Source organism: Fundulus heteroclitus, unplaced genomic scaffold (genome assembly GCF_011125445.2).
Source record: "Fundulus heteroclitus isolate FHET01 unplaced genomic scaffold, MU-UCD_Fhet_4.1 scaffold_28, whole genome shotgun sequence".
NCBI classification, from domain to species: Eukaryota; Metazoa; Chordata; class Actinopteri; order Cyprinodontiformes; family Fundulidae; genus Fundulus; species Fundulus heteroclitus.
In genome coordinates this window covers 4303158-4329881 of record NW_023396689.1, presented here as the reverse complement: position 1 = coordinate 4329881, position 26724 = coordinate 4303158, and the positions used below count along the sequence as shown (strand labels likewise).

Here is a 26724-nt window from a genome sequence, read left to right as displayed (position 1 = left end):
CAATTATAGTTCCAATATTAAAGCCAGGTAAAGAGAGATCAAATCCAGCTAGTTACAGGCCTATTGCTTTAACTTCACATATATGTAAAATAATGGAGAGAATGATAAATGAAAGATTGAGTTATTTCATTGAGAAGAGGGGATACTTATCAACATTTCAAAGTGGATTTAGAAAGGGTAGAAGTACTATGGATCCTATTCTATGTTTAGAACATGAAATCAGAAAAGGGCAAGTTAATAAGGAGAGTGTGGTGGCTGTTTTCTTTGATATAGAGAAAGCCTATGACATGATGTGGAAAGAGGGTTTTTTTAATTAAATTGAAAAAAATGGGAATTAGTGGATCAATGTTTTATTGGATAGCATATTTTTTACAAAATAGATCAATACAAGTAAGAATAGGACAACATTTGTCAGAAAAGTTTTTTGTTGAAAATGGTACACCACAGGGAAGTATAGCGAGTCCTTTGTTTTTTTTCTATTATGATTAATATGTTTGACAATTTGGAGAGTGGTATGGGGTTTTCTTTATTTGCTGATGATGGAGCAATTTGGAAGAGGGGAAAAATTTTAAATTTCATTGTTAAAAAGATACAAGAAGCAATTAATAATATAGAAGATTGGTCTTTTAAATGGGGATTTAAAATTTCTATAGACAAAACAAAGACTATTTTTTACGAGGAAGAAAGTATCTGAAAATTTAAAATTACAAATATATAATCATGAATTAGAGAGAGTAAAGGAATTTAGGTTTTTGGGTTTATGGTTAGATGAAAAGTGGAAAATTCATATTCATAAAGTAGTGGATAAGTGTAAGAGAGTTTTAAATGTAATGAGGTGTTTGGTGGGGAGTGAGTGGGGTGCTGAGAGAAAAGCATTGAAAGCAATATATACTGGTTTAATAAGGTCGGTATTTGATTATGGAAGTATAGCTTTTGGATCAGCATCAGAAACACTACTCAAAATTTTTTATAATATTCAGTATCAAGCCTTGAGGTTATGTACAGGTGTCATGGTTTTCAGGTGACGAGCCCACATGCAGATACGATCGGGAGGCAAAGCACAGTTTAAAGATGTTTATTTTAAGAAACAGGCAGATCTAAGGACGGGACTACGGGTGAGTCGGCTGGGTCAGAACGTCAAGGCTGGCGAGTCATTTAGCCGGGCGGACCTAACCGGGAAGAAGTAGCGTCGGGAATACTCTATGATTCTACTCAGCTGGAGTTAGGCGGCTGGTGGCTGAGGGCGGCTGATGTAACTGGCGAGGGATCCTGAGCGAACCTCGTCGGCAACGGTTGACAGATGGATTGACCAGAGTGAATGCAGAACCAGCAGGAACCGGGAGAGGGGAACTCAGGCCTCGCTGGGTAACATCCAGGAAGTATGAGGGGAGCGCCAGAGCAAAATCTGAGCAGGCGGTTCTGCTGGTCTGTTTCTTCGGAACGAGACGTCAAGACGGGTGAGTGCATCCAAGCACAAAAATCACGACTGGTTAAGGCTCTGGCGTCTTCCATCTGTCAGCGCTCTGCTTAAGAAGCCAGAGGAAGCCGCCTGCAACGAGCTGCAGGTCTGGGCCACGCCTCCTCAGCCAACCAGACACACCTGTGGAATAGAGTTAGAGTAGAGCAGCACAGAGAATCCTGACACTACCCCCCCCTCAACGGCCGCCTCCTGGCGGCCCAGACGAAGAGGTGCTGGGCTGAGTAGCCCAAAAATCTGAAATCAAGTCCTTATTCAAGATAGTAGCTGCGGAAACCCACGAGCGCTCCTCAGAGCTACAACCCTCCCAGTCGACGAGGTATTGGTGACCCCTACCTCGCCGACGGGCATCCACAACCCTGAGAACCCGAGGGTTCTGACTGTCCTGGGAGGGTGGAGGGGGTCCGGAAGGAGGGCACAAGTTGCTGTCCAAAACGGGCTTGATCTGGGACACATGAAAAGTAGGGTGTACTCGGGAGTGAGGGGGCAAACGTAAACGGACAGTGCTCGGGTTAATCACTGTCTCTATCTCATAGGGACCAGTGAACCGGGGAGCAAGCTTCTTAGCGGATGGATTGGACAAAACGTCTCTGGAAGATAACCAAACCTTCTGACCGGGGCGATACTGAGGAGCTGGTCGGCGGTGCTGGTCGGCAAACCTCTTGCTCCGCTCTGCGGTGCGAGTGAGGGCAGTGATGGTTGATCTCCAGATGTCCTGGCAGCGAGCAATGTAGTCGTTTACGGAGGTGAAGGGAATCCTGAGTTCCTCTGTGGGTAGAAGTGGAGGCTGATATCCCAAAGCAACCTCAAAAGGTGAACGTCCAGTAGCTGAGGTGATGTGTGAATTAAGGGCATACTCCACCCAGGGCAAAAACTTGTTCCAGTCGGAGGGTGAAGATGACGTAAGGCAGCGAAGAGTAGTCTCTAGTTGCTGGTTCATGCGTTCAGTTTGGCCATTAGTCTGAGGATGATATCCAGAGGTGAGTGTATAACGGGCACCCAGAGCAGAGCAAAAGTGCCGCCAGACCTGGGAGATAAACTGAGGACCCCGGTCAGAGAGGATATCAACAGGGATGCCGTGAAGTCTGAACACATGTCTGATAAGAAGCTGAGCTGTCTGGAGTGCGTTGGGTAATTTGCGGATGGGAATAAGATGACAGGACTTAGAAAACCGATCAACTACCGTCAAGATAGTTGACATACCTTGGGACAAGGGGAGACCGGTAACGAAATCAATCGCTATGTGGGACCATGGACGTCTGGGGATGGGAAGAGGATTTAACAAACCGGAAGGTGGCTGCGTAGAAGACTTATTCTGGGCGCAAACGGGGCAGGCGAGAACATATTCTCGAACATCCTTAGTCCATGAAGGCCACCAGAACCGCCGGGAGACCTGGGACTGGGTTCTAAAAATGCCCGGATGGGCGGAAAACTTCGTGTCATGACTCCAACGTAGAACCTCAGGACGAACAGACTGGGGAACGTACTTAAGCCCAGGTGGCCCTGTACCTGGGTCCGGGTCTAAGAGTTGGGCCTGTCTGATTCTGTCCTCCAGATCCCAATGCAGCGCTCCAACCGTACAGGTGGGAGGAAGAATCGGTTCCGGCTCCCTCTCTTGTTCAGAAGATGTAAACAGACAGGACAGTGCATCAGGCTTGACATTTCTGGAGCCGGGTCTGTAGGTGATGGTGAGGTTGAATCGAGAGAAAAACAAAGACCAACGGGCCTGTCTAGAGTTGAGTCGACGGGCTGACTGCAGATAGGAGAGGTTCTTGTGATCTGTCCATATTATGATGGGCTGCTCGGATCCCTCTAACCAGTGCCGCCACTCCTCCAACGCTAGTTTAATAGCTAGTAGCTCACGATCACCTACATCATAGTTCTGCTCTGCTGGTGATAAACGACGGGAGAAGAACGCACAAGGGTGCAACTTACAGTCTACCTCCGACTGTTGGGACAAAACCGCTCCCACCCCGGTATTAGAGGCATCGATCTCTAAGATAAACTGTTTGGCTGGGTCGGGGTGAACTAGTATGGGAGCCTGGGAAAAACGGGCCTTAAGTTTACTGAAAGCCTCCTCGGCCTCTGGACTCCAGACATAAGGTACTTTGGGGGAAGTGAGAGCATGTAAAGGAGATGCTACCTGACTATAGTTCCTGATAAAGCGCCGATAGAAGTTAGCGAAACCAAGAAAGCGTTGGAGCTGTTTGCGCGACTCAGGAACAGGCCATTCCACCACTGCCCTTATCTTTTCCGGATCAGACTTCACCTGTCCGCCCTCTAAAATCAGACCAAGAAAGGAAACAGAAGACTGGTGAAAATCACACTTCTCGGCCTTAACAAATAAGCGATTCTCTAATAATCGCTGGAGAACAAGACGGACGTGTTGTTTATGTTGTTCTAGGTCACGAGAGTAAATCAGGATATCGTCAAGATAGACGAAAACAAAAACATTCAGAAAATCCCGAAGGACATCGTTCACTAATGCTTGAAAAACTGCCGGGGCATTGCACAAACCAAAAGGCATGACTAAGTATTCAAAGTGACCTAGCGGGGTCTTAAAGGCCGTCTTCCACTCATCCCCCTGTCTCACCCGAACCAAATGATAAGCGTTGCGCAGATCAAGTTTAGTGAAGATCTTAGCATTCTGGACTGGTTCGAGGGCTGAGGATAATAGAGGGAGCGGATACTTGTTCTTAACGGTTATTTGGTTAAGCCCTCGATAATCGATACAGGGTCGAAGGGTTCCATCCTTCTTACCAACGAAAAAAAAAACCGGCGCCCAATGGGGAGGATGAAGGACGGATTAACCCCGTAGCTAGAGATTCCCCTATATACTTCTCGAGCGCTTGACGTTCTGACCTGGAGATGTTGTAGAGCCGACTCACCGGTAGTGGAGCCCCAGGCAAAAGGTCAATAGCGCAATCGTAAGGGCGATGTGGGGGAAGTGAACAAGCCTGAGTCTTACTGAATACTCTCTGAAGATCGTGGTATTCCTCCGGAACTAGCGATAGGTCAATAACGTCCCCAGATTCTGTCTCAGGGGAAGGGGTAACAGATACAGGGCGAGCGGACTGTAAGCAACGAGAATGACAAGCTGGAGACCAAGATTCTAATCGGGACTCGGCCCAGTTAAACTGCGGGCTGTGGACACTTAACCAGGCTAAACCCAAAACAACGGGTGAACGCTTTACAGGGAACACGAAAAACGAAAGTTGTTCCCGGTGGTTACCCGAAACTATCACTACTAGAGGTCGAGTGCGATGGGTGATTAAGGTTAAACTCTGCCCATCCAAGGACGACACCCGGAGAGGCTCGGGTAAAGGTTCGACCGGCACACGAAGCTGATCCACTACGGTTTGGTCAATTAGGTTGAAGTCCGAACCGGAATCAACTAGAGCCGAGACATCGAAAGTATCCTGATCAAACATTAACGTCACTGGTAAATGTAAGCGAGAAAGAGAAGGCGCCTTAGTAACTACTCGGGGGCTAGAACTATTAACGTCCACCGTTCTCCCCGTTACGAACGGTGGACTGGATCTTTTGGCCGAACCGGACAATCCTTAAGGAAATGACCTTCCCCTCCACAGTATAGACATAAGTTGCCCGCGAAGCGCTGTTGACGCTCCTTATTGGTTAAACCAACCTGGCCCAACTGCATGGGTTCGGGAGGTGATGGAGCGGACCGCGGTTCCCTATGGGTGAGCGTGGAAGAGGTGGATGATCGCATGACTTGGTTCGGTCTAACTCGGCTCCGACTACGTAGCCGGGTATCCAACCGGATGGCTAGCGCCACAAAATCCTCAAAATCCCCGGGTTCCTCCACCCGGGCTAATTCATCCTTAAGGGACTCATCAAGAGCCTGAAAAAATACTGCCTTTAACGGTCTTGGTTGCCAATCCGCCGCTGCGGCAACCGTACGAAACTCCACTGAGAAGTCAGATACGCGTCGACCGCGCTGTCTTAACGAAAGGAGATGACGAGACTGGTGAGCCGAATCTAACTCGGGCGAAAAAATAGTCTTAAACTCGGTAACGAATTCCTGAAAAGTAACCCCGAATGACTGACAATCAGGGAATCGAGCCTCAGCCCAACTAAGTGCCTTACCTGTTAGGAGTCGTAATACATAAGATATCTTAACCTCATCTGAGGCGAAAGTCTGGGGGGATCGGTTAAACACCAGTTTACACTGAAAAAGGAAACCTCCGCAACTCCCATGGTCACCAGAGAATTTCTCCGGACTAGGTGACGCGCCCTCAAGTGGCGGAGCCCAAAGCTGATTATCAGTGCTCGGAGCGACGGGAGGCGGGGTGCTAATGTTTTGAGTGACAGGCGACGTCATCGCGGAAGTAACTGTGTCCATGAGCTGGCTAAACTGAGCGGCTAATCTATGAAGCTGCTCCTGTGTTGAATTTACGGCTAAACCTAGCGACTGCATCTGCTCTTGCTGTGCGGCTAACTGCCGCCCGAACGTATCCGCTGGACTTTGGTGGCCAGAGCCTTCTTCTGTCATGGTTTTCAGGTGACGAGCCCACATGCAGATACGATCGGGAGGCAAAGCACAGTTTAAAGATGTTTATTTTAAGAAACAGGCAGATCTAAGGACGGGACTACGGGTGAGTCGGCTGGGTCAGAACGTCAAGGCTGGCGAGTCATTTAGCCGGGCGGACCTAACCGGGAAGAAGTAGCGTCGGGAATACTCTATGATTCTACTCAGCTGGAGTTAGGCGGCTGGTGGCTGAGGGCGGCTGATGTAACTGGCGAGGGATCCTGAGCGAACCTCGTCGGCAACGGTTGACAGATGGATTGACCAGAGTGAATGCAGAACCAGCAGGAACCGGGAGAGGGGAACTCAGGCCTCGCTGGGTAACATCCAGGAAGTATGAGGGGAGCGCCAGAGCAAAATCTGAGCAGGCGGTTCTGCTGGTCTGTTTCTTCGGAACGAGACGTCAAGACGGGTGAGTGCATCCAAGCACAAAAATCACGACTGGTTAAGGCTCTGGCGTCTTCCATCTGTCAGCGCTCTGCTTAAGAAGCCAGAGGAAGCCGCCTGCAACGAGCTGCAGGTCTGGGCCACGCCTCCTCAGCCAACCAGACACACCTGTGGAATAGAGTTAGAGTAGAGCAGCACAGAGAATCCTGACAACAGGAGCTATAAGAACAACTCCAACTTCAGCTTTACTGGTAGAAATGGGAAAGTTACCACTTCATCTTAGAAGAATACAGTTAAAGATTTCTTATTGGTGTCATTTAAAGGGACATAAGGAAAATCATCCATGTCAAGGTATTTTAAAACCTAGTTGGGAAAAGGGGAAAAAAGAATTTAAAATCTTTTGGTTGGGATATAGAAAATATTATAAAAGAATTTGATTTAGAGTATGTAAATATTAGCCAAACAGTCCCTCTTTCACCAGTTCATCCGTCTTTATTTTCTAATAGTGTTGTTGATTTAACTTTGTTGGAGAAAAGGAAAAAAGGAAACTATTTAGATTCTAATTCAGTACAATCATATTTAGACAATAACTATTATGGATATATTCATGTTTTTACAGATGCTTCAAAAAACTCAAATGGCAATAATGGGGTGTCATTTATTGTTTCAGAATTCAATATTAAGAAAGGTAAAAGAATTTCTGATGGAGTGTCAGTTTATACAGGAGAAATAATGGGAATCATTTTAGCCTTAGAATGGATTGAGGAAGTTCGTCCTCTGAGAAGTATAATTTGTTCTGATTCAAGTTCATCATTATATTTATTAAAAATAATCATTCTACTAGTAGATCAGACCTTTTATTAGAGATTCAGTTATTAAGGTATAGAATTCAGGCAATGGGTTTATTAGTTATTTTTACATGGATACCATCTCATATAGGAGTAAAAGGAAATGAGTTAGCAGATAAATATCCAAAACAAGCTATAAAAATATTAATATTGATATAGTGGTACCATTTAGTAAGGAAGAAATTAAATCTATTGTTAAACAAAAGGTTAAGGAAAGATGGCAGAAGCTGTGGGAAGAGGATAGAACTGGAAGGTGGCTTTATAGTATTCAAAGGAAAGTTGGTGAAATGAGGATAACAGGAAGGAGTAGAAAAGAGGAAACAAATATATCCAGATTACGTTTCGGACACACAGGGTTAAATGGAAATCTATTTAAAATGAGAAAACATCCAACAGGAGGTTGTGATTTTTGTTATCAAGAGGAGACGGTGGAGCATGTTTTGTTGGTTTGTTATATAGTCTTTTTGGCACGTTTTTACTACTTCTTTATTTATTGAAGGAGTGTGTCAAAATAAAATAAGCCAAAGGCTAGACTTTTAAACTTTTTAATTAGTGAGGCAAAGATCACAATTTATTTGTCCCGTAGAGACAGACTGCAGGGAGGACCTCACCTTGATGCTGTGGCTCTGTGGAAGTGCAACGTTAAAGCCAGGATTAGGCTGGAGTTTCACTTCCACAGAGCCACGCAGAACATGGAGGATTTTATGCAGTTGTGGGGTTTTAAAAACATTTTATGTGAAGTGTCTGAGGGAGGAGAACTTCAATTTAACAAGCTCCTTATTTAAGTATTTTATGTAAATGACACTTGGTTTTAACTAAATTGTTTTGGTGCATCCAGATCCCAAGACTCCATTTGTGGTGGAGGTTGATGCATCAGATTCTGGTGTGGATGCTGTACTCTCTCAATAGACATCTGGAGAAGGTAAATTACGTCCATGTGCCTTTTTTTTTTTCCAGGCTCACTACCACGAAAAGGAATTATGATGTAAGGGGCCGAGAACTTTTGGCTGTGGCAATGGCATTTCAAGAATGGAGGCACTGGCTGGAAGGTACTGTGGAGCCTTTTGTTGTGTTTGCCGACCATAAGAATCTGTCTTACACTGCAAAGACGGGTCTAAAAACAAGTAAAATGTTCTTAAAGTTAATCTATTCATCCTTGATTTGAGCCAGTAAATAAGATTATCTGCCAATGGAATGAGTGTTTGTACCCCTAAAATAAGATAATTAGACATCCTGCACTTGAAATAGGATGATGGAGATGAATTGTTCCTATTTTAAGTGGAAAAATCTTATTCTATTGGCAAATCATCTTATTTATCTACTCAAATCAAGGACAAATACACTCATTTAAAGAAAATTTTACTTATTTTTGTCAGGATTGTGGAGGCGAGGACCTAGGCGGCAACGAGGCAGAGGCAGGCGCATGGGGTTAAACAAAAATATTTTAATGAAACTAAACTTACAAGACCTCAGGCAGCACGGGGAGAACACAGGAGGACGCAGAGGGTGAACACAGAATGACCCGACAACGGGAAAAACAAACAGAGGAACTTAAATACAGGTGCTAATCAGGGGATCAACAGGTGAGGCCAATAAACAGAAACAAGTCCACAGCTCAGAGGATCCTGACATTACCCCCCTCTTAAGGGCGGATTCCAGACGCCCACCAATGTCCAGTCCAAAAAAGAAAATCCAGCCAGGGCGGGGGGAGAGGCCCTTCGGAAGGACGAGAAAAAAAAAAAACCAGACACCAATAACTTGCTCGACTTTAGAGCCAGAGGTGGACGTCGAGGTGGACGACCCCGGCGGCGGAAACGGCGGCGGAAAAGCAGAGCCAGCGGCGGGCGCCGCTGCAGGAGACCCCGGAGACAAAGCTGCAGCTCAGGCAGCCGCTGAAACCCTAGAGACCAGCGGCAGGACCCGTGAGCACTGGAAAGATCACAGGTCTCCAGAACGCTGGGAAAATCAGGAAGCTTAGGTACAGTGGAGGCCTCGGATGGCGGTTCGGGTGCGCTGGAGACCTCGGACGGCTCGGGTGCGCTGGAGACCTCGGACGGCTCGGGTGCGCTGGAGACCTCGGACGGCTCGGGTGCGCTGGAGACCTCGGACGGCTCGGGTGCGCTGGAGACCTCGGACGGCTCGGGTGCGCTGGAGACCTCGGACGGCTCGGGTGCGCTGGGCAGCGGCGGTCCGGGTGCGCTGGGCAGCGCCGCGGAAGGGCGATTCTGCTGGCGGGCGAGGACAGCAACCGTCAGCTGACCGATCCGGCCCGACAGCCCTCGCAGCAGATCCTGGGTGGTCTGAACTGCTTCCCCAAGCGACCGAAGCTGCTCATGGTGGGAGGAGAGCGTCCTCCCGATTGAGTCCCAGGGATCGGGCTGGCCAGAGCGGTGGCAGACAGGAGGAGCCCCGGAGCGGCTAGGAGGCAGCTGCACAAGGGGCTGTCTCCAGAGCTGATTACACAGCCCGATTCCTTTTAGCCCCGTTGCCTGGCCCTCTCTTGGTCGGGTCATTTCTGTCAGGATTGTGGAGGCGAGGACCTAGGCGGCAACGAGGCAGAGGCAGGCGCATGGGGTTAAACAAAAATATTTTAATGAAACTAAACTTACAAGACCTCAGGCAGCACGGGGAGAACACAGGAGGACGCAGAGGGTGAACACAGAATGACCCGACAACGGGAAAAACAAACAGAGGAACTTAAATACAGGTGCTAATCAGGGGATCAACAGGTGAGGCCAATAAACAGAAACAAGTCCACAGCTCAGAGGATCCTGACAATTTTTAGTTCTGTTTTTGCAGTGTACCTGAGAACCTTTAAGAGATTTAACTCTCGTCAGGCTAGGTGGTCCCTGTTTTGGGGAAGATTTAACTTCACGCTTACTTACAGACCTGGATCAAAGAATACTAAACCTGCCTCCCTGTCCCGCCAGTTCCAGTCAGAGGAGGTCGCTACTGAGGTTGGCACCATTCTTCCTACATCATGTATTATTGATGCTGCCACATGGGATGTGGAAACTGCAGTTAAGGCTGCCCTTGCCAACCAGACTGTCCCTGATGGAGTTCCGGAGGGTCGTCTGTTTGTCCCTGTGGATTTACATTCCCGAGTCCTGCAGTGGGGTCATGACTCTATACTTAACTGCCATCCTGGATTTTCGATAACTCTGTCATTCATCCAACGCTTCTGGTGGCCTTCCATATCATCCGACACCAAGACCTACGTTTCGGCCTGTTCAGTGTGCGCCAGGGGCAAGGCATCACATTGCTCTACCACGGGTCTTCTGTGCCGTCTCCTGGTCCCCAGCAAGCCTTGGTCCCACATCGCGTTGGACTTCTTGACTGGACTTCCGTGCTCGGCAGGTAAAACTTTTGTTTCAACGATTGTCGATTGTTTTTCTAAAGCAGTTCATTTTGTCGCCCTCGAGAAGCTGCCGTCAGCTACGGAGACCGCAGATCTGATGGTGCAGCATGTCTTCCGTATTCATTAATTAACAGTGGACATAATGTCAGATCGCAGACCCCAGTTTTCATCCATGGTTTGGAAAGCTTTTTGTCCCTCGGTGGGGGCTACTGTTAGTATGATGTCTGGTTACCATCCCCAGAGTAACGGCCAGACGGAAAGAGCTAACCAAAGCTCGGAAGCGGTGCTACGCTGTGTGTCGGCAATGAACCCTCTGGATTGGTCATCTTACCTGCCATGGGTCGAATATGCCTGCAACTCTCTCCCCAGTTCTGCGACGGAAAGGTCACCGTTTCTCGTGATGTTTAGCTATCAGCCTCCACTGTTTTCGGAACAGGAGATGGAAGTGGCGGTTCCCTCGGTCCAGGCCAACATCTCCCGATGTCGGGAGATCTGGAAGGAGACTCGTTCATCGCTAATGAAAGCAGGTGATCGCATGAGACTGGGTGCGGAAAGGTGAAGGATTCCTGCTCCTCTTTACACAGCTGGTATAAAGGTTTGGTTATCGTTGCGGGACTTACCCCTTCAAGTCGAGTTCCGTAAACTGTTGTCTCACTACGTAGGACCATACGAAGTGGAGAAGGTCATCAATTCATCGGCTGTTCGTCTTAAGTTGCCCGCAGCTCTCAAAGTGCATCCTGTGTTCCACGTGTCTCTGCTCAAGCCTGTCTCAAGTTCTCCCTTAAGCCCTCTGGCTGAAACACCCACACCCCCAGTGTTGTCGATGGCGTCACGGTTTTTACTGTAAAGAGGATTATGGAGGTACACCGGCGTGGACACGGTTTCCAGTACCTCGTGGACTGGGAGGGTTATGGTCCCAAGGAGTGGCCGTGGATACCCCGCTCCTTCATTCTAGACCGGTCCATCCTAGATGACTTCTACCAGCTCCATCCTGATCGCCCTAGCCATACGACAGGAGGCGCACTTTGAGGGGGGGGGGTTCTGTTGTGATCTAAAGCAGTGCTAGTGGGTGTGGCTGAGGGGTGGCTCCTTCCTGGTTTTGTGGCGCAGCTGCTGGCAATCCTGAAATCAACCTGGCAGTATATAAACCCCTGGAACCAGATAGCAGGCGCCAGTTTGTTCCCTTTGATCTCGGTTTGGAGTAGTTGTATGCCACTCAGACCACTCTACCTGCCTGCCTGCCTGCCTGCCTACCTGCCAAAACCACAGCCGAAAATATGCACAAGTTAACTAGAGAGTTTTAGCCGTTTGTTCCGAGTTTGCAAGTTACTGGAGAGTTTTTGCCTTTGTTCCAAGTCCAAGTTTGCAAACTTGAGAGTCTTGCCTTGTGATCATCCCTATGCAAGTTAACTGGTGAGTCTTGCACCCCTTTGTATTCCTTCCCTTTTGGAAGCACCTTATGTTAAAATAAATTATTATATATTTTTACATCCTGAGTCTGAGTCTGCATTTGAGTCTGTACAAAACTAACCATAACAATGTTGCCACCCCTGAAAGATTCTTGCCCCTCTCTTGCCACCCCATAAATATTTTTGTGAATCCCCCCCCCTGCCTAGAGCCGTTCTTCTCCAGCAGGCACTGCATAGCGTGGCGCGGTGAGAGGGCTGTGACACCAGACATCCTTGAGAGCACCTGCTTGGAGAAGCTCAGTGGCTGCATCCGAAATGTTCTAATTATAGCTCCTAGAATCCTGTTCCTTGACCTTTCATGAGGTCAACAGTAAGAACTGTATCATGGGGAAGAAAGGAGCTTTGGACTGCTGTGCCGATTTCAGACAGCCCTTAACTCACACACACAGGACTGATGTGAGTCAAATCCTGATGCAGCCATGGACTAATAGGTAAGGACTCTTTAGCCAAAGCAGAAGTTCGGCAGCGTTCGCCATGATAAGTGATGTCAGATAGTGCAGTCAGTAACGAAGCGGGTAGGAAAATTAGCCTGTTTGCTTTCTATCCCTTACAGGTGATAGGAAGCGAACAAGCTCTTGTGAACTAAAATATCTCCAAATTAAGACCATTGGTGTCAAAGGGTGAGTTGGAAATGATTATTCATGCTTTTATCTCCTCACGTTTGGACTATTGCACTAGTCTTTTTACATCTTTGAGCAAGAAGGAGCTAAACCGTCTTCAGGTTGTCCAGAACTCTGCTGCAAGGCTTTTAACTCACATAAACAAAAGAGAACACATTACCCCAGTATTGGCAGCTTTGCACTGGTTACCGGTCCAGTATAGAATCCAGTTCAAAATTGTCCTTACTTTTAGAGCCCTGCATGGTCTTAACCTGACCCTAGCCAGATCTATTTCGCTCTGCCTAGCTCCACTCACATCCATCTGGGACTGATCCATAGGAATTGCCTTTTTTGAAGTCTGGGCCTTATCAATAATTCTTGCATATGATTGGATAAGCCACTTGTCTGTCATCTTTATCGACGTGCTATTTCAACCATTCACACCGAAGCCAACTCGTGACGCTGATAAGAGCGACGCAGGAAAAAAACAATCTTTTTTTTTTTTAGTGAAGTTAGTGAAGTTTGCGGCTCTAGTGGCACCCATTTTATTGACAGTGAGCTGACAGGAAGAGGGGGGAAGAAAGGCGGCAAAGCGCCACAGGTCGGAGTCGATCCCGTCCGCCAAGGGCGCGGCGTCCGCCACGGGCACCCCCAGAAAACAAAACTTGCCAAATTCGGTCGGGAGAAGGGCGAAAACATTGTTTCCACTAACAAAAGCCTTTCAGAGCCGTTCTCTGATGTTCTTTTAATAAAACAATATTAGGTAGATTGGACAACGCGGAAGAAATAGCAGCATCAATGTTAACGCTTGCTTCCTCGATGCGAGCCGCCATTGTCTAAATAAAAACAGTCTCACGGTCGCTTCTCCTCTACGTCACATCTATGAAACTCCAGCCCTGCGTCCTGATTGGCTGGACAATAAAATTGGTTGGAGAAATCACTCTCTATGGGGGGGGGGGTCCCAGATGGATGTGAGTGAAGCTAGGCGGAGCGATATCAATCTGGCTAGGGTCAGGTTAGCATGGTCTAGCTCCTCCCTACATTTCTGAGGTGATACAGCTCCATACTCCGACCCATAGTTTGAGGTCATTGGGCAAATCACTGTTAGTGGTCCCACGCACTTATTTTAAAACTAGAGGGGATCGCTCATTCCAGGCAGTGGCTCCGAGGCTGTGGAATGTTTTGCCTTTTTCTTTACGTTGTTTGAACTCTATTGCTTCTTTTAAAAAGCAACTAAAGACGCTGCTATTCAAGCAGGCTTTTATTAGACATGTGGATTTTATGGTTTTGTTTGTATGTTTTCCATTTTGTTTTATAATGCTGTTTAAATATTGCTGTATATTGTTTTTTGTATTTGTATTTTACTGTGAAGGACTTTGTGATTTTTATCTGAAAAAATTGCTATATAAATAAATTTTACTTACTTACTTACTTACTTACTTACTTACTTACTTAGGTGCTAAGAAGCTATAAGGAATCCCACAATCCTTTGCATGACATAACATATAAGCACAGTCCACCTCACAGAAATTAACCAAAATTTGTATTTTTACACTCCATCACTTTACTATCCAACCCCTTGTTATGTCCTTCCTTGGAACACAGAACTGTTTTATTTTTGGATTTAAAACTTTTTATTTAAATTAAACAAATGCATTAAAAAAGTGACCAGTAAAGAATAATGTGGCAATATTTGATCCGATGTTTGGTTAAAACTTCCCAGCTTCAATTCCAACTGCATGAACCCGATATTTTAAAGAAAACTCTTGTAGCATTATCCTAATATCATCTGTATGGATGACAGAGATGGGTGGAACAATGAAGCTGCAAAACCTGAAAGAACTTTAGGGAGACGAGTTTAAACACCTGGGGTCAGCTACGCCAAAAAATGCAGAGAGCAGAAGAACCATGAGGAGAAGACATAAAGAACTATCAGGGGTGACTTCTGTATTCGACAATGGATATTAAATCTGAAGCTGCTGGGGGAGCACAGAGACTGTTCATTTATGGAGAGAAGGAAGCTAAACAGAGGAATAGTGTGACAGAGGAGCATCCAGGGGACAGGGTGGGATGGAGGCAGATGATCCACTGTGATGATCTCTGAAGGAGCAGCTGGAAGAAACAAAGGAAATCCCACAAATGAGTTGTTCTAAGCTGCCACTGTGGAAAAAACAATCCCGACTGTGACATGTTTAAATATCACTAACTGTGACATTCAAGACCGTGTCTTCATTTTTACAGTAAAATTTAAAACCCACTGACAATTACATTTCCTGTCCTTGATACTGTGACTCTAGTTATACTGAACATTCATTTCTGTAAATCAGCTAAATACAATTTGTTATTTTATGCTTTAAAGTGCAGTTCTAAAAGTGGTGACGAGTGAGTACATGGAACTGTTTACAAAGGGCTTCTGTAATTTCACCTGTGATATGATGCTTACTTTAATGACCGCCGGGTAACAGGGAGGAACATTAAAGGCAACGCTCAGCTATTTGGTTATTGTCAGTCCTGTTTGGGTTTATGAAAATAAAATAAGAACCCAGTGAGGTTTTTTGAGGTTTCTTTCAAAAGCTCGATTTGGTCACTTTTGTTTCTTTGTAAGTTGTAAAATCAAAGTTAGGGACGCACGTTTTGGTAAATAGCAAAAGGTTATGAGCAGAAGAAAAAGATGGTTTGGTTAAAAATCCAAAAGCGCCTAGAAATATCCAGTATTTGTTGCTTTTACTCTCAAACTACCGAATTGTGCAGCATAACTAGACGTCCGCCAGATGGAAGCACATAAACACATTGTGCTGTGTTGGGCTGACAGTCATTTATGTAGGAACTGTCTGCTATAGAACATTTAAGGAAAGGCGGATGGAGGTGGAAACATGCATTCACACACTCACTCACTCACACAAACAACGGTAAAAAAAAACAAAAAAACACTAAAGTTTGAAAAGGTCCTGACTCAGGCTACTGACTTAGTTATTGTTGAGAAGTGTCCTCACAGCTTTCTTCCCAGGACAAAGTTTAAATTAAAAACTGCAGCATTTAGATTAAATTTACATGTAGTTTCCAGGAAGTGGATACGATACATTCTGTGGACAATTTCTGCTGAGAACAGTAAAAATCCTGGCAACCCTTGCAAACAACCTTGTTGTTCTGTCTTTTTAATAGTTCTATCCTAAACCCAGTTTTAATTGTGTCAGCAGAACTATGATGGGTCTGTTATGCTGTTGTCGTCTGTTCTTTTTTTTTTTCTTTCATAGTGGCCATGTTGGCATTTCTGCAGCAGAAAGTTGGGTAACTTTGTAGAGGCAGATTATAAAATTATATTGCTGTCCCTGCCAGGTGAAGGCTCCATGCTTTAGTGCTGTCTCATGTTGAGCTTGACTTTGCCCCAGGAGGTTTAAGCCCCATGTGCCCCCTGTGAGGATCACCTGCCTCTTGAACAGACTTCCTGGAGAACATGTACACTCTGGCTTGGAACACCTTGGGACTGAGGAGAGGGTCTGGGTTTCCCTGCTGGAACCCGTACCTCCATAAACCAGCCTTTCCTTTAGTCGAAGAAGTCTGATGGACCAGAACAGAACGTCAGACCGGTGGAAAGGCCTCAGAACCCTTTCACTTAAAGATGGCCATTTGTTCTCTTGGCCTATTGGGATATGTCTCCTCTGTGGTATTTGCTTTCATCATCCGAGCGAGCAACTTGCCAAATCATTAATGTTGAAAATATTCTTCCCCTCATCATGATCGGCTCAACACTGCAGAGTTTTTTTATGCTGCTAATGGAAACGAGGACAGAACAATAAAAGCTTGTGAAACATCAGGTATTTTATGTAGAACTCTATTTTGAAACCCACTGTTCTGTTTTCTTCTTCTATTCGCTAATGTTATGATGCATGTCTGGTTTACATGCATACACCGATGACGTCCGAGATGGAAAAGGCACACAGCCTTAGGAGAGTGGCTGGATAGCCAACACAGACTCTGCCTGGACCTCTGACCCCACTGATCTGTGGTCCGGTTACATAACGGCTTCCGGACAGGAGTTTGACCATGACCCAAGTCCAAACAACCACCTGCAGCAATATCGCAACAAACTCTGGCTCTATTTCTACACGAAAGAGTAAAATTGTTCTGGTTCATCTTGTGGTGTAGCAGAGTGCTCAGTATGAAAGCAGGGGAGTTGCCCTGAACTTTACAGAAAGTGAGAAAGTTTGACAAAAATCAATTATCCGACGCGGAGAACCCCGAGGGCAGGCAGAGCAGACGGCCGCTGCTGACGTCAACATTCGTCATGTTCTTCTTGGAAAACTCCAAAACGCTGATTGGCTGAACTCTAGAAAAGCAACGCCCTTTTTTCCACCAGTTTCCGCTCAATGTTACAAATGTCAGAGCGGACCGAACCACAGCAGCAGCAGCAGAGGGGGGGGAGGGGGGGAACAGGTGAATGCGCGCCTCTCAGTTCACGGTTTTAGCCATTAGTCACGACGGACAGCTCGTTGTGTTAAATGTTTAACACGCTAGTATCCCCCCGTATGCAAATGGTGAGTTTGGTAGTAATTATGTGCTCTTCACAAGGCGGAGTGGACTAACCCATCAGGCGGGTTCCCCCTCAGTCCGAAACCGGCGTTCCGTAACTCGGAAAAAAATATGTAACTCACCGGCCGGCTTTCTGCTTGCGACGGAGAGAAGGAGCCTCGTGTAGGGGACGGTAGCTAGTCTTAGTTTTGCTCTGTTTTAGGATAGAAACCAGACAGAAGACGGCTTCCTGGACTCGGTTCGGGATGAATTCAGCTCGTCGTTGTTCCGCTTTGTTTAGCCAGATTTGTGTTTCGTCGCTGGAGGGACAGACCGGCCGGACGCCAGGACCCCGCTGCTGTCACGCCGGGCCTGGAGGAGGGGGCCCCGGGGGGACCTGCGGCCAGCTGAAGCCGCGTGGGGCAGCCAGCACCGTGTCGGCACCAGGTACCGCTCTCTGTTCTTCAGTAACATCTGGCACCGTGTCAGGACATGCTCAGCTCAGCGGTTCCTGGCCCGTTACCATGCCAACCAGTGTCTGTCAAAGGTCTGGACCGGTAGCGGGAGGCCACTTCCTTAAAAGGAGCGCTTACGGCCACGTTTCCTGATTAGAGCCGAGAAGCAGACTTTAATCAGTTTGCCTGATTCATTTCAAATAGCTGGAGCTTAAAGGCGAGGCCCCTGGCAGGAATACCGGCCCCACAGAGAAACACCGGGGTCACCCAGGAGCAGCAGGGTGTTAATAACCTCTATGTAAATATTTTTAGAGTAATATTTGACTAGATTCGTGTCATCCTGTAGCAGAACCAGCCAGGTGCTGTGATGCAGTAACGAGGAAAGCGAAGGGGCCCATCTGTTGTGTGACCCAGTGCACACATATACAGGACTGTCTCAGAAAATTAGAATATTGTGATAAAGTTCTTTATTTTCTGTAATGCAATTAAAAAACTTGAAATGTCATACATTCTGGATTCATTACAAATCAACTGAAATATTGCAAGCCTTTTATTGTTTTAATATCGCTGATTATGGCGTACAGCTGAAAAAAACTCAAAAATCCTATCTCAAAATATTAGAATATGTGAAAAAGTATACTAGTAGGCTATTCAACTAATCACTTGAATTGTCTAATTAACTCGAAACACTGCAGGGTTTCCTGAGCCTTGAAAAACACTCAGCTTGGTTCAGTAAACTAAATCACAAGTACAGTATGGTAGTGGTTAAGAGACGACATAAGATTCTCACAGTAACTGGTGTACTGACCATGGCATTACTGTCCTTGATTGGCCTGCCAATTCCCCTGACCTGAACCCCATCGAGAATTTGTGGGGTATTGTCAAGAAGAAGCTGAAAGACACCAGACCCAACAATGCAAATGAGCTAAAGGCCGCTATTGAATCATCCTCAGCAATGCCACAGGCTGATTGCCTCCATGCCACGCCGCATTGATGCAGTAATCTGTGCAAAAGGATTCCCAACCAAGTACTGAGTGAGGAAAAATTCTAATATTTTGAGATAGGATTTTTGAGTTTTCTTCAGCTGTACGCCATAATCAGCGATATTAAAACAATAAAAGGCTTGCGATATTTCAGTTGATTTGTAATTAATCCAGAATGTATGACATTTCATGTTTTTTAATTGCATTACAGAAAATAAAGAACTTTATCACAATATTCTAATTTTCTGAGACAGTCCTGTACTTCTACTATCAGCGCCCTCAGCCAGCCTGAGCTTCTCTGGGGTCCTCAGAAGACCCCTGCCGCCTGTACAATTCCTTGACCTTTGACCTGTTCCCTGAGACTTTTCGAGGCCGCGGCAGACAGCCATAGAAAGTTCTCCTGACCTGGTGTCAAAGCCGTGATACAGTAGAAGGGCTACCTGCGCTGTTCTTGCTCTGATGCCTGAACCGTTATTCAGCATCTGGCCCCACTCTGTGAGAACGCTTAAAGCCGCTCACCTTTCTTTCAGTTTCACATCCTGCAGTGATAAAAACCCAGCTTCTGCCATTTTATTCACGCCGTCTGAGTTTTCCAGTGGTGTGAATCATTTTGGGCCCAACTGTCATCCATCTGGTACACGTCTGTTTTCTCAGTAGCAGTGACTCATGCTGCTGGCCTATAAATGCACCGGTTCCAAGTGGTTCATCCAGTTCTCCCGGGTCTCACCGTTCAGACGTCACCGTGCTCCAGTTCACACTTTGTGGGCAGAAATGCCTCCGCTTTAATCAGATCTGGGACTGAATTTTATTTTTTATTTATTTTGTCATGCTAATTTTCTAATCTTTCAGGAAACATCCCCCTGATGCTCTAGTCATATCAGCCGTAACCAGTCAGAATATGTGGAAGTCCAACTAGTTGCTTCCAGAAGGAACACACTGAAGCTCCAAAGCTGCGGGAAAGTGGAGTTCTAAAAGAATATCTTTAGTTTTTCTATCTGGACTTTGTTCAGCTATTTCACGTTGATCTCTGCTGGCACTTCTGCTTTGACGGGCTCGACCAGAAGCAAAGACTAAGTCCAGATTTACACCAGGGGAAATGGATCGTTCCGGTCCGCCTGAGCTCCTGTTCTGGTCTGTGGAGTTGGCCTGACGCTGTTGAAGCGCTAAACTCAGCAGTGTACCGGGAAAATATGCATAGAGCATTCAGGTTGGTGCATTCAAAGACCTCATGAAGCAGCGGGTCATGTATGGAACCCTTACTGTTGGTTTCCTCCTGCTTCAACTTGGCAGGCTTGGTTCTGGCTCGTTTGTGTTGTGACCTTAACATGAGGTACCGTGGTTCCTGACCAGTTACAGTGGTCCGTTAACACGCTAATCTAGCGGCTGGTCTGCGCCTTCCAGCAGGATGGTTCTCCTGGCCACACTCTAGAAACGGGTCAACGCCATTACAACGTTATCCATCATTCTGTCAGGTTCTACCAGGTTCTATCACAGTTCTCCGGCTCCTCGGTAGTGGAGGTTTCAGCTCGGATTGGAGCTGATGGTTCTGTTGGGACCGTCAGCACCTCTGTGTACAGATAGCCTTGTGATTGTGTCACGTGTGTGTGTGTGTGTGTGTGTGTGTGGGGGGGGGGGGGTCATTCTGGGCACATGGATCCAGTTAGTGTTCCCGGTAATTGGGTTAGAGGGCATGTGATTGGTGCTACTGAGTTCTGCTCCTGTGGGTTCTCATTCTTCTACAGCTCACCATGTGACACGGGGCTGTTCCTGTCTGCACCGCTAGGATCTGATTGGACCAAAATGTGCTGTCCTAAAACATCAAATAAGCCGAGAATGGTGGCGGGAGGTTGTCGGTTGTATTCTAGAAGGGAAAGCACACTCCTTGTTGTTAGAGACAGAGAAGTATTGGCAGCTTGGTGTGTTGGAAGGTTCTGGGTTGGTTCCAAATGTGGCTCCCTAGAACTGAAAATGACAGCTGGCTCCATGCCAGCGCTGGCATCCAGCCTGAGATGACTGTAGACCTTCTCTCCGTGTTCCGGAGCCCACGGTGGGAACCGGACCCTGCGCTGTAGCCTATTGGGACCGAACACGTCACTGGGAGCGTTTCCCCCCCAATGTGCCGAGTTCTGCCAGGTCTCTCACTCTCCCAGCGTTCAGGCTGACTTGCTGGCTGACCGGGCCTCTCATTGGCTGCCTCCTCGGCCCGCTCCGTGCACGTGCCTGCCTGCATGAGGGAGAACAAGGCTGTGTGTGTGTGTGTGTGTGTGTGTGTGTGTGTGTGTGTGTGTGTGTGTGTGTGTGTGTGTGTGTGTGTGTGTGTGTGTGGGTGCTGCAGCTCACAGGAGCACCGGAGGCTGGGGACACCCTGACTGGACCTGGGCGCGACTGGGATGAGGACGGCATACGTATCGCTTAGAACTTCTGTTTTGTGCTGCTGGTGGTGGATCCGTCGGGAGTTGTGAGTTCGATTCCACCTTTTCCCCACCACACCAGTGTGCTTGGGCAAAGACGGTGAACCTGTAGCTTTCGTGTGAGTGGACTGATATTATCGGCCAATGTTTGCCTTTGTTTGTTTCCGGTATTGTCGTTGACCGACCCATTAGCGCAGGGATCCGCAGCCTGTGGCTCCAGGGCCGCATGTGGCTCTTTACACCTTCAGCTTTGGCTCTTAAAAACTAGACCAAAAATGCAGGGAGAAAAGATTGGTCAATGTTTCTAAATGTAAAGGTAATTTAAAATTGCTAGCTTTAGGATGCATTTAGTTCTGCAATATATGCATAATATTTCCAGAAAGAAAGAAACTAATGGTGTTTAGAATATTTTACTATAGATAAATGTAGTATCATTTTGTCAGTAGGTTTCAAACGACTTGCTTTTTCATCGTTTGATGTCCATTTGCTATAAATATCAAATGTCCAATTGAAGAAAATGCATTAAACCCAAACGTAAAAATACTGTTGGTTAAATAATAAAACTGTTGATGTTTAATTTAAAAAAAATGTAAACAAATTTCCTATAGTATACTATAAAAACAAGGTGTTGTTTCAAAGAAATGTGACTTTTGTGGCTCTAGACAAAATGTTTAGCTGGAATGAGGGCAGAAATGGCTCTGTGGGTGGTAAAGGTTGCTGACCCCTGCATTAGGCATTCAGCAGCCGTGATGTCACGTGAAGCGCTCCCTTCCTGGCAGAGAGCGGCTGGGTGCCAACAACGATAAGTTTTCACCCTCCCATGTAGTTCTAACGGCCCACTTTGAAAGTGTCTCGCTGTGAGCAGGAGGGGACCGCGGTGTCTGTTCCTGTCTTAACGCCACGTCTGATCTCCAGCTGGTGAGCTGTCGTTCCCATGGTGACTCATGTCCGGTGCGTCACTACGCGAACATCTAGCTTTACATAAAACGTCTGTGTTTCTCGCCTCTTTTCTGGCTGTGACTCGTTTAGTAACACAGTAACATCTGTTACCATGTGTCATTTTTACCAGGAAAATGGAGGAAGAAAAAAAACACATCAGCCCCAGAAATCTGCAGCACATATCTGCCATCGTTAGACTGTCAGGATAATCGTATGGGCCTCTTCTGAGTCCAATAGAAAGGGCCGGTTCAGTCCATTTGTTCTTTGGACCATACTGAAGTCATTTGTTCTGGTTCTGTGTTCAGAATGAAACGTGTGTTGTTGTTTTTTTAAATAATGATGATGATGGATGTGTTCCTTAGAGCTCAGGAGTCTGTTTCCACACTGGGAGCTTTCAGCTGGTTGGACCCTCTGGGCTACCAGAACATCTGTCCCACATGGGGGTCTGTCACAGAGCACCTCTGGGGCTCATCCTGATCCCAACAGCAAATGAGCTGAACCATGTTGGTACCGTGGTCAGGGGTTTGGTTCTGTCTGTCCGCGTGGGAACGGACGAGAACATATTTGCAGAATGCATCAGGCCCAAATTTGTCTACAAATGGACTTCCAGGTGACTACTTCTGTGGCACACGGTCGGGTCGTCTGCACTGGCTGGCTTTAAGTGACCTTCAGACGAACAGCTCTCAGAACCCAGCAGCCCGGCTCTTTGTTTTCCAGTCCCGGATCTTTTGCTGGGGTGTAAAACACGGCCGGCTCGGTCCAGCAGGCCCGCTCTACATCTCGGCTCCAGAGCGGCTGCTGCAGCCGGTTCCAGGGCTGGATCTCCCAGACAGAGGTGTTGATGAGATCACGTGATCCCGTCTGAGCAGCCTCTCACAGCTGATTGGCTGGCTGCTAACATGTGGTTAGAAACACCAATCATTGGTTCCCAGCATGCTCGCTGCTCTTCACCATAAAGAAGCTGTGTAGCGGTGGGTCTGAGCCTAGCTTACTGCGTCTCCCAGAGGTCAGCGTGGCACCGGGCGGCGGATGAGACTAAGCTGAGTCAGAGCAGAGACGGTAACAGCCGGGGGGGGGGGGGGGGGAAGGGAAGGACGGAGACGACGTGGGGGGCTTGCTGCTGTGTGGATGGTGATCTGACCGACGATGGAGGGCATGGGTGAGCCACTTTCTTACTGGTAGCTAGTTCAGAGAAGCTGCTTACTGAGTAGCTTAGACATGTTCTCAATGCTCTGTAGTGTAAGAGCTAGCGGGGATGTCGAGTCAGCGTTCCCTCTTAGCTTCCTGACACCTTGTGCACCTCGGCGTAGCTGTTAACCCCCGGTTGCGTCCTGACCCGGTAAGTCTAGTGGGTCTGGGTTCCCTGCTGTTGTGCATTTGTTCTCCCTTGGAAAACCATGCTGTGTGTTCTGCCCTGTGTCACGTTTTGGAGCCAGCTGACTGGGAACCATCATGCTCTCTGGGAGCAGCAGGCCTGGTCCATTCATGACAGAATTCAGGTGTGAATGGGCGACTCTCCTCCATTGTGGAGTGTAAATTTAGCTGTCTCACTGACACAGAAGCAGGTCGCCGCATTTGGATCTGGTACCGCAGAGCCGGTGGTTCGCTCCATGAACTCCAACAGCCCCACTGGGGTTTAGCCTTTGTTAAAAGCTCCGGTTCAGAACCAAAACCTGAAGCGCTGTAGGACCGGTGTGGTGGAATTCCTTTAAGGGCCAGAGCAGCTGGAATGGACCCTGATCCCCTGCTGGTTCCGTGTGGCGCCTCTGTAGATGAAATCCCTGTGTAGCTTCAGGTGACTGACCCACGACCCTCTGTGTGCTCTCCTTTCCTCCAGTTTGTCCAATGGGCAGCGGCAGTAGCAGCAGGCTGTTTGGTACCATGGCCCAGCCTGACCCATACACCAAGGAGAGCCCAGACCAGGACTCAGAGCAGGACCCAGCGGAGGTAGACCCAGACCAGCTGCTCAGAGAGTGCCAGCAGGTGCTGCAGAGGCGTCCGGCCCGGCCTCACAGGGACCTGGTCTATCCCAGGCTCGGGGCCGCCTGCAGCCATAAGCACAACCCAGTCGTTCGGATCATGCAGTGGAACATCCTGGCTCAAGGTAAAGACATCGGACAGCGCCGCTCGGTGTTGGGTCAGTGCTGGCGGGTTTTAACGCTGATGTGTGTGTCTGCAGCTCTTGGCGAAGGGAAGGATGGCTTCGTCCGCTGTCCGCTAGAAGCTCTCAGCTGGCCGGAAAGGAAATACCAGATCCTGGAGGAGATCCTCTCCTACCGCCCTGACATCCTGTGTCTGCAGGAGGTGGACCACTACTACGACACCTTCCAGCCAATCATGGCCCGCCTAGGTTACCACGGCAGCTTCCTGCCCAAGCCCTGGTCGCCCTGTTTGGATGTGGAGCACAACAACGGCCCCGACGGCTGCGCCCTCTTCTACCGCCGCTCGCGCTTCAGCCTCCACGCCACGGCCCACCTGCGGCTGTCCGCCATGATGCTGCCCACCAACCAGGTGGCCATCGCGCAGACGCTGCATTGCCGGGTGACGGGCCGCTGGCTGTGTGTTGCAGTCACACACCTGAAAGCTCGCAGCGGCTGGGAGAGGCTGAGGAGTGCCCAGGGTGCTGACCTGCTGCAGAGCCTCCAGAGCATCACGTCCCACAGCGGAGGCCCGACGCGGGCGGTGCTAGGGGCCGTCCCTCTAGTGGTGTGCGGGGACTTTAACGCAGAGCCCTCTGAGGACGTTTACCGTCGCTTTAGCTCCTCCCCCTTAGGTCTGAGCTCGGCGTACAAGCTGCTGAGCTGCGACGGCCAAACGGAGCCCGCCTACACCACCTGGAAGATCCGGCCCACCGGAGAGAGCTGCAGCACGCTGGACTACATCTGGTACAGCCACGACGCTCTGAGCGTGGAGGCCCTGCTGGACATTCCCAGCGAGGAGCAGATCGGACCGGACCGCCTCCCCTCATACCACTACCCCTCCGACCATCTGTCGCTGCTCTGCGACGTCAGCTTCAGGGAGGAGCCTCACAGGCTACTGTAGACAGCAGGGCTACCACATGCTATCCAGGACCAATGTAAAGCCCTTTTCCCCTGACAGCGACAGGAACACGCCTGAGGAGGAGAGAAACTGGACTGAGTGGCTCAGCGCCGTCTACCTGGAGCCCAGGTTTCATTTCCTGACGTCGCATCAGGACAATTATTTATGGCCAGCCATGCTGGAGTTCTTACCAAGGCAGCACTTCCTGATTAATGTTCAATTACTGTTGGAAATAAAGAGACTCTTTTTACTCTAAATGTTGTCCTGATGACTTTTCTTATCATTACTGGTGCTTTCCTAAACCTTCACTGCCTGAGACCTGCAGCTTTAGAAAACATTGTTTTCCATTTAAAACTGACTCTAAACTGTCGTGTTCATTGGAACAAGGACATGCTGGTCATTTGCATTCTAAATATTCACATTTACATCCATGCTGGATAGGCCTGCATGATTAATCACATTTGCAATATAATTGCAATAATTTTCAAAAACGTAATTTCCAACACCCAGAGGTCTGCAGTTTTTAGCTATGTAACAATTAATGGATCAGGCGCGTCCTTTAGGCGTCGGTAAGATGTTTAAAGTGGGTTTGCTCCACATGGAAGGGAAGAGAGTTGCAGCAGTGAGATAATCTCATTTTATTATTTGTTTCAGAGTTTATATAATCATACTGTTTTTACCAGAATCTCCCCAGCTTTAAGTCCGGGTCAAACTGTTTAATACACAGACTTGTTTGGTGGTTTCACTTTAGGTTCAACAAGGATTGATGTCCAGCTCAACAAGCTCTTCTCTTAAATAAGAATATTCTGATTGATAAAATCAGTTTAATTTAAATACTCCTTGTTTATCAACAATTCTGGTTGAATTTTGATTTTTGACAAAATTGCATATCCCTAAAGCTGGGGCTATAGATTAAATTACTCTACATCAGTTATGTTTCACTGCAGATCTGGGGGGTTGGAAAATAAGTAAAAGGGTTGATGGATAAATGGACAATGAAAGACGAACCACATACTTTCTGTTTCCAGATCCAGAAAATGAGCCGATCCTTTCTGACCTGCCTTGTTGGTTGATCAGAGACAGAATCTGTCTAGGAGAAACAAACCTTATATTCTGTGTTTCTAAAGGAAAGCTCTGAGAGCAAACTGGCTGTTCTGGGTAGCCAGAGGGAAGATCTGAAGCAAGTTCCGAAGCGTACAGTTGAGGTCAAGCCAACCCATCAGGAACCGAAGGAAATGCAGAACAGGAGTTAACGCCATGAGGTCAACCGTCAGTATAGCAGAGAGAGGACAAGCAAAGGCTCCAGCAGAGGGTTGAAGAGAAGCAACTGTGCCCTCTTTGATTGGCCGAAACCAGGGCATCCCTGATCTGCATTAGAGCAGCAGATGCTGCTGCAGGTCCAGCCCGTCTCCTGAGGGAGAGGCGTTACATGCAGCTCCACATCAGGTGGACAGCTTCTCATTCAGCCTGGAATGCATCAGCTGATGGATGCGGTCAGAGCAAAGATCAGCCCAGAGGTTCTCCGGGGAAGACGTCCGGCAAAGCCCGACTAGCAGAAACGTTGGAAGCTGAAAATACAGACTTCATAAAATTCACCACTGATAGAACCGTTGGATCAAGTCACGGTCCAGATTGAGTCATAATGCCAAGTATTAAATCATGAATTCATTTATTCAACAGCTTTCTGTCCCTTTAACTACCTAA

The 26724-nt window shown here is 47.6% G+C and overlaps 1 protein-coding gene across 7 annotated transcripts; it reads left to right on the top strand.

Annotated features, from left to right (window-relative positions):
* Nucleotides 1–12416: 12416 nt before the first annotated feature.
* nocta (nocturnin a) lies at nt 12417–25277 on the top strand. 7 transcript variants are annotated; one of them, XM_021312421.1, is made up of 4 exons: nt 17105–17219; nt 17417–17640; nt 23819–24085; nt 24161–25277. In XM_021312421.1, exons 2-4 carry the CDS (start codon nt 17460–17462, stop codon nt 25021–25023), a joined length of 1311 nt encoding a protein of 436 aa, XP_021168096.1. In that variant the 5' UTR covers nt 17105–17219; nt 17417–17459; the 3' UTR covers nt 25024–25277. The 7 variants fall into 7 exon arrangements, with proteins under 7 accessions (XP_021168099.1, XP_021168098.1, XP_021168096.1 ...); XM_021312424.2 differs by lacking the exons at nt 17105–17219; nt 17417–17640 and adding an exon at nt 12417–12516; XM_021312423.1 differs by lacking the exon at nt 17417–17640 and having other exon boundaries at nt 17101–17219.
* The last annotated feature ends 1447 nt before the right edge of the window (nt 25278–26724 follow it).

Coding starts and splice junctions, on each gene's coding strand:
- nocta (XM_021312421.1), top strand. CDS start 17,460: ATGAATTCAGCTCGTCGTTGTTCCGCTTTGTTTAGCCAGATTTGTGTT. Junction 17,641..23,818: donor CAGCACCGTGTCGGCACCAG/GTACCGCTCTCT, acceptor CCTTTCCTCCAG/TTTGTCCAATGGGCAGCGGC. Junction 24,086..24,160: donor GTGGAACATCCTGGCTCAAG/GTAAAGACATCG, acceptor GTGTGTCTGCAG/CTCTTGGCGAAGGGAAGGAT.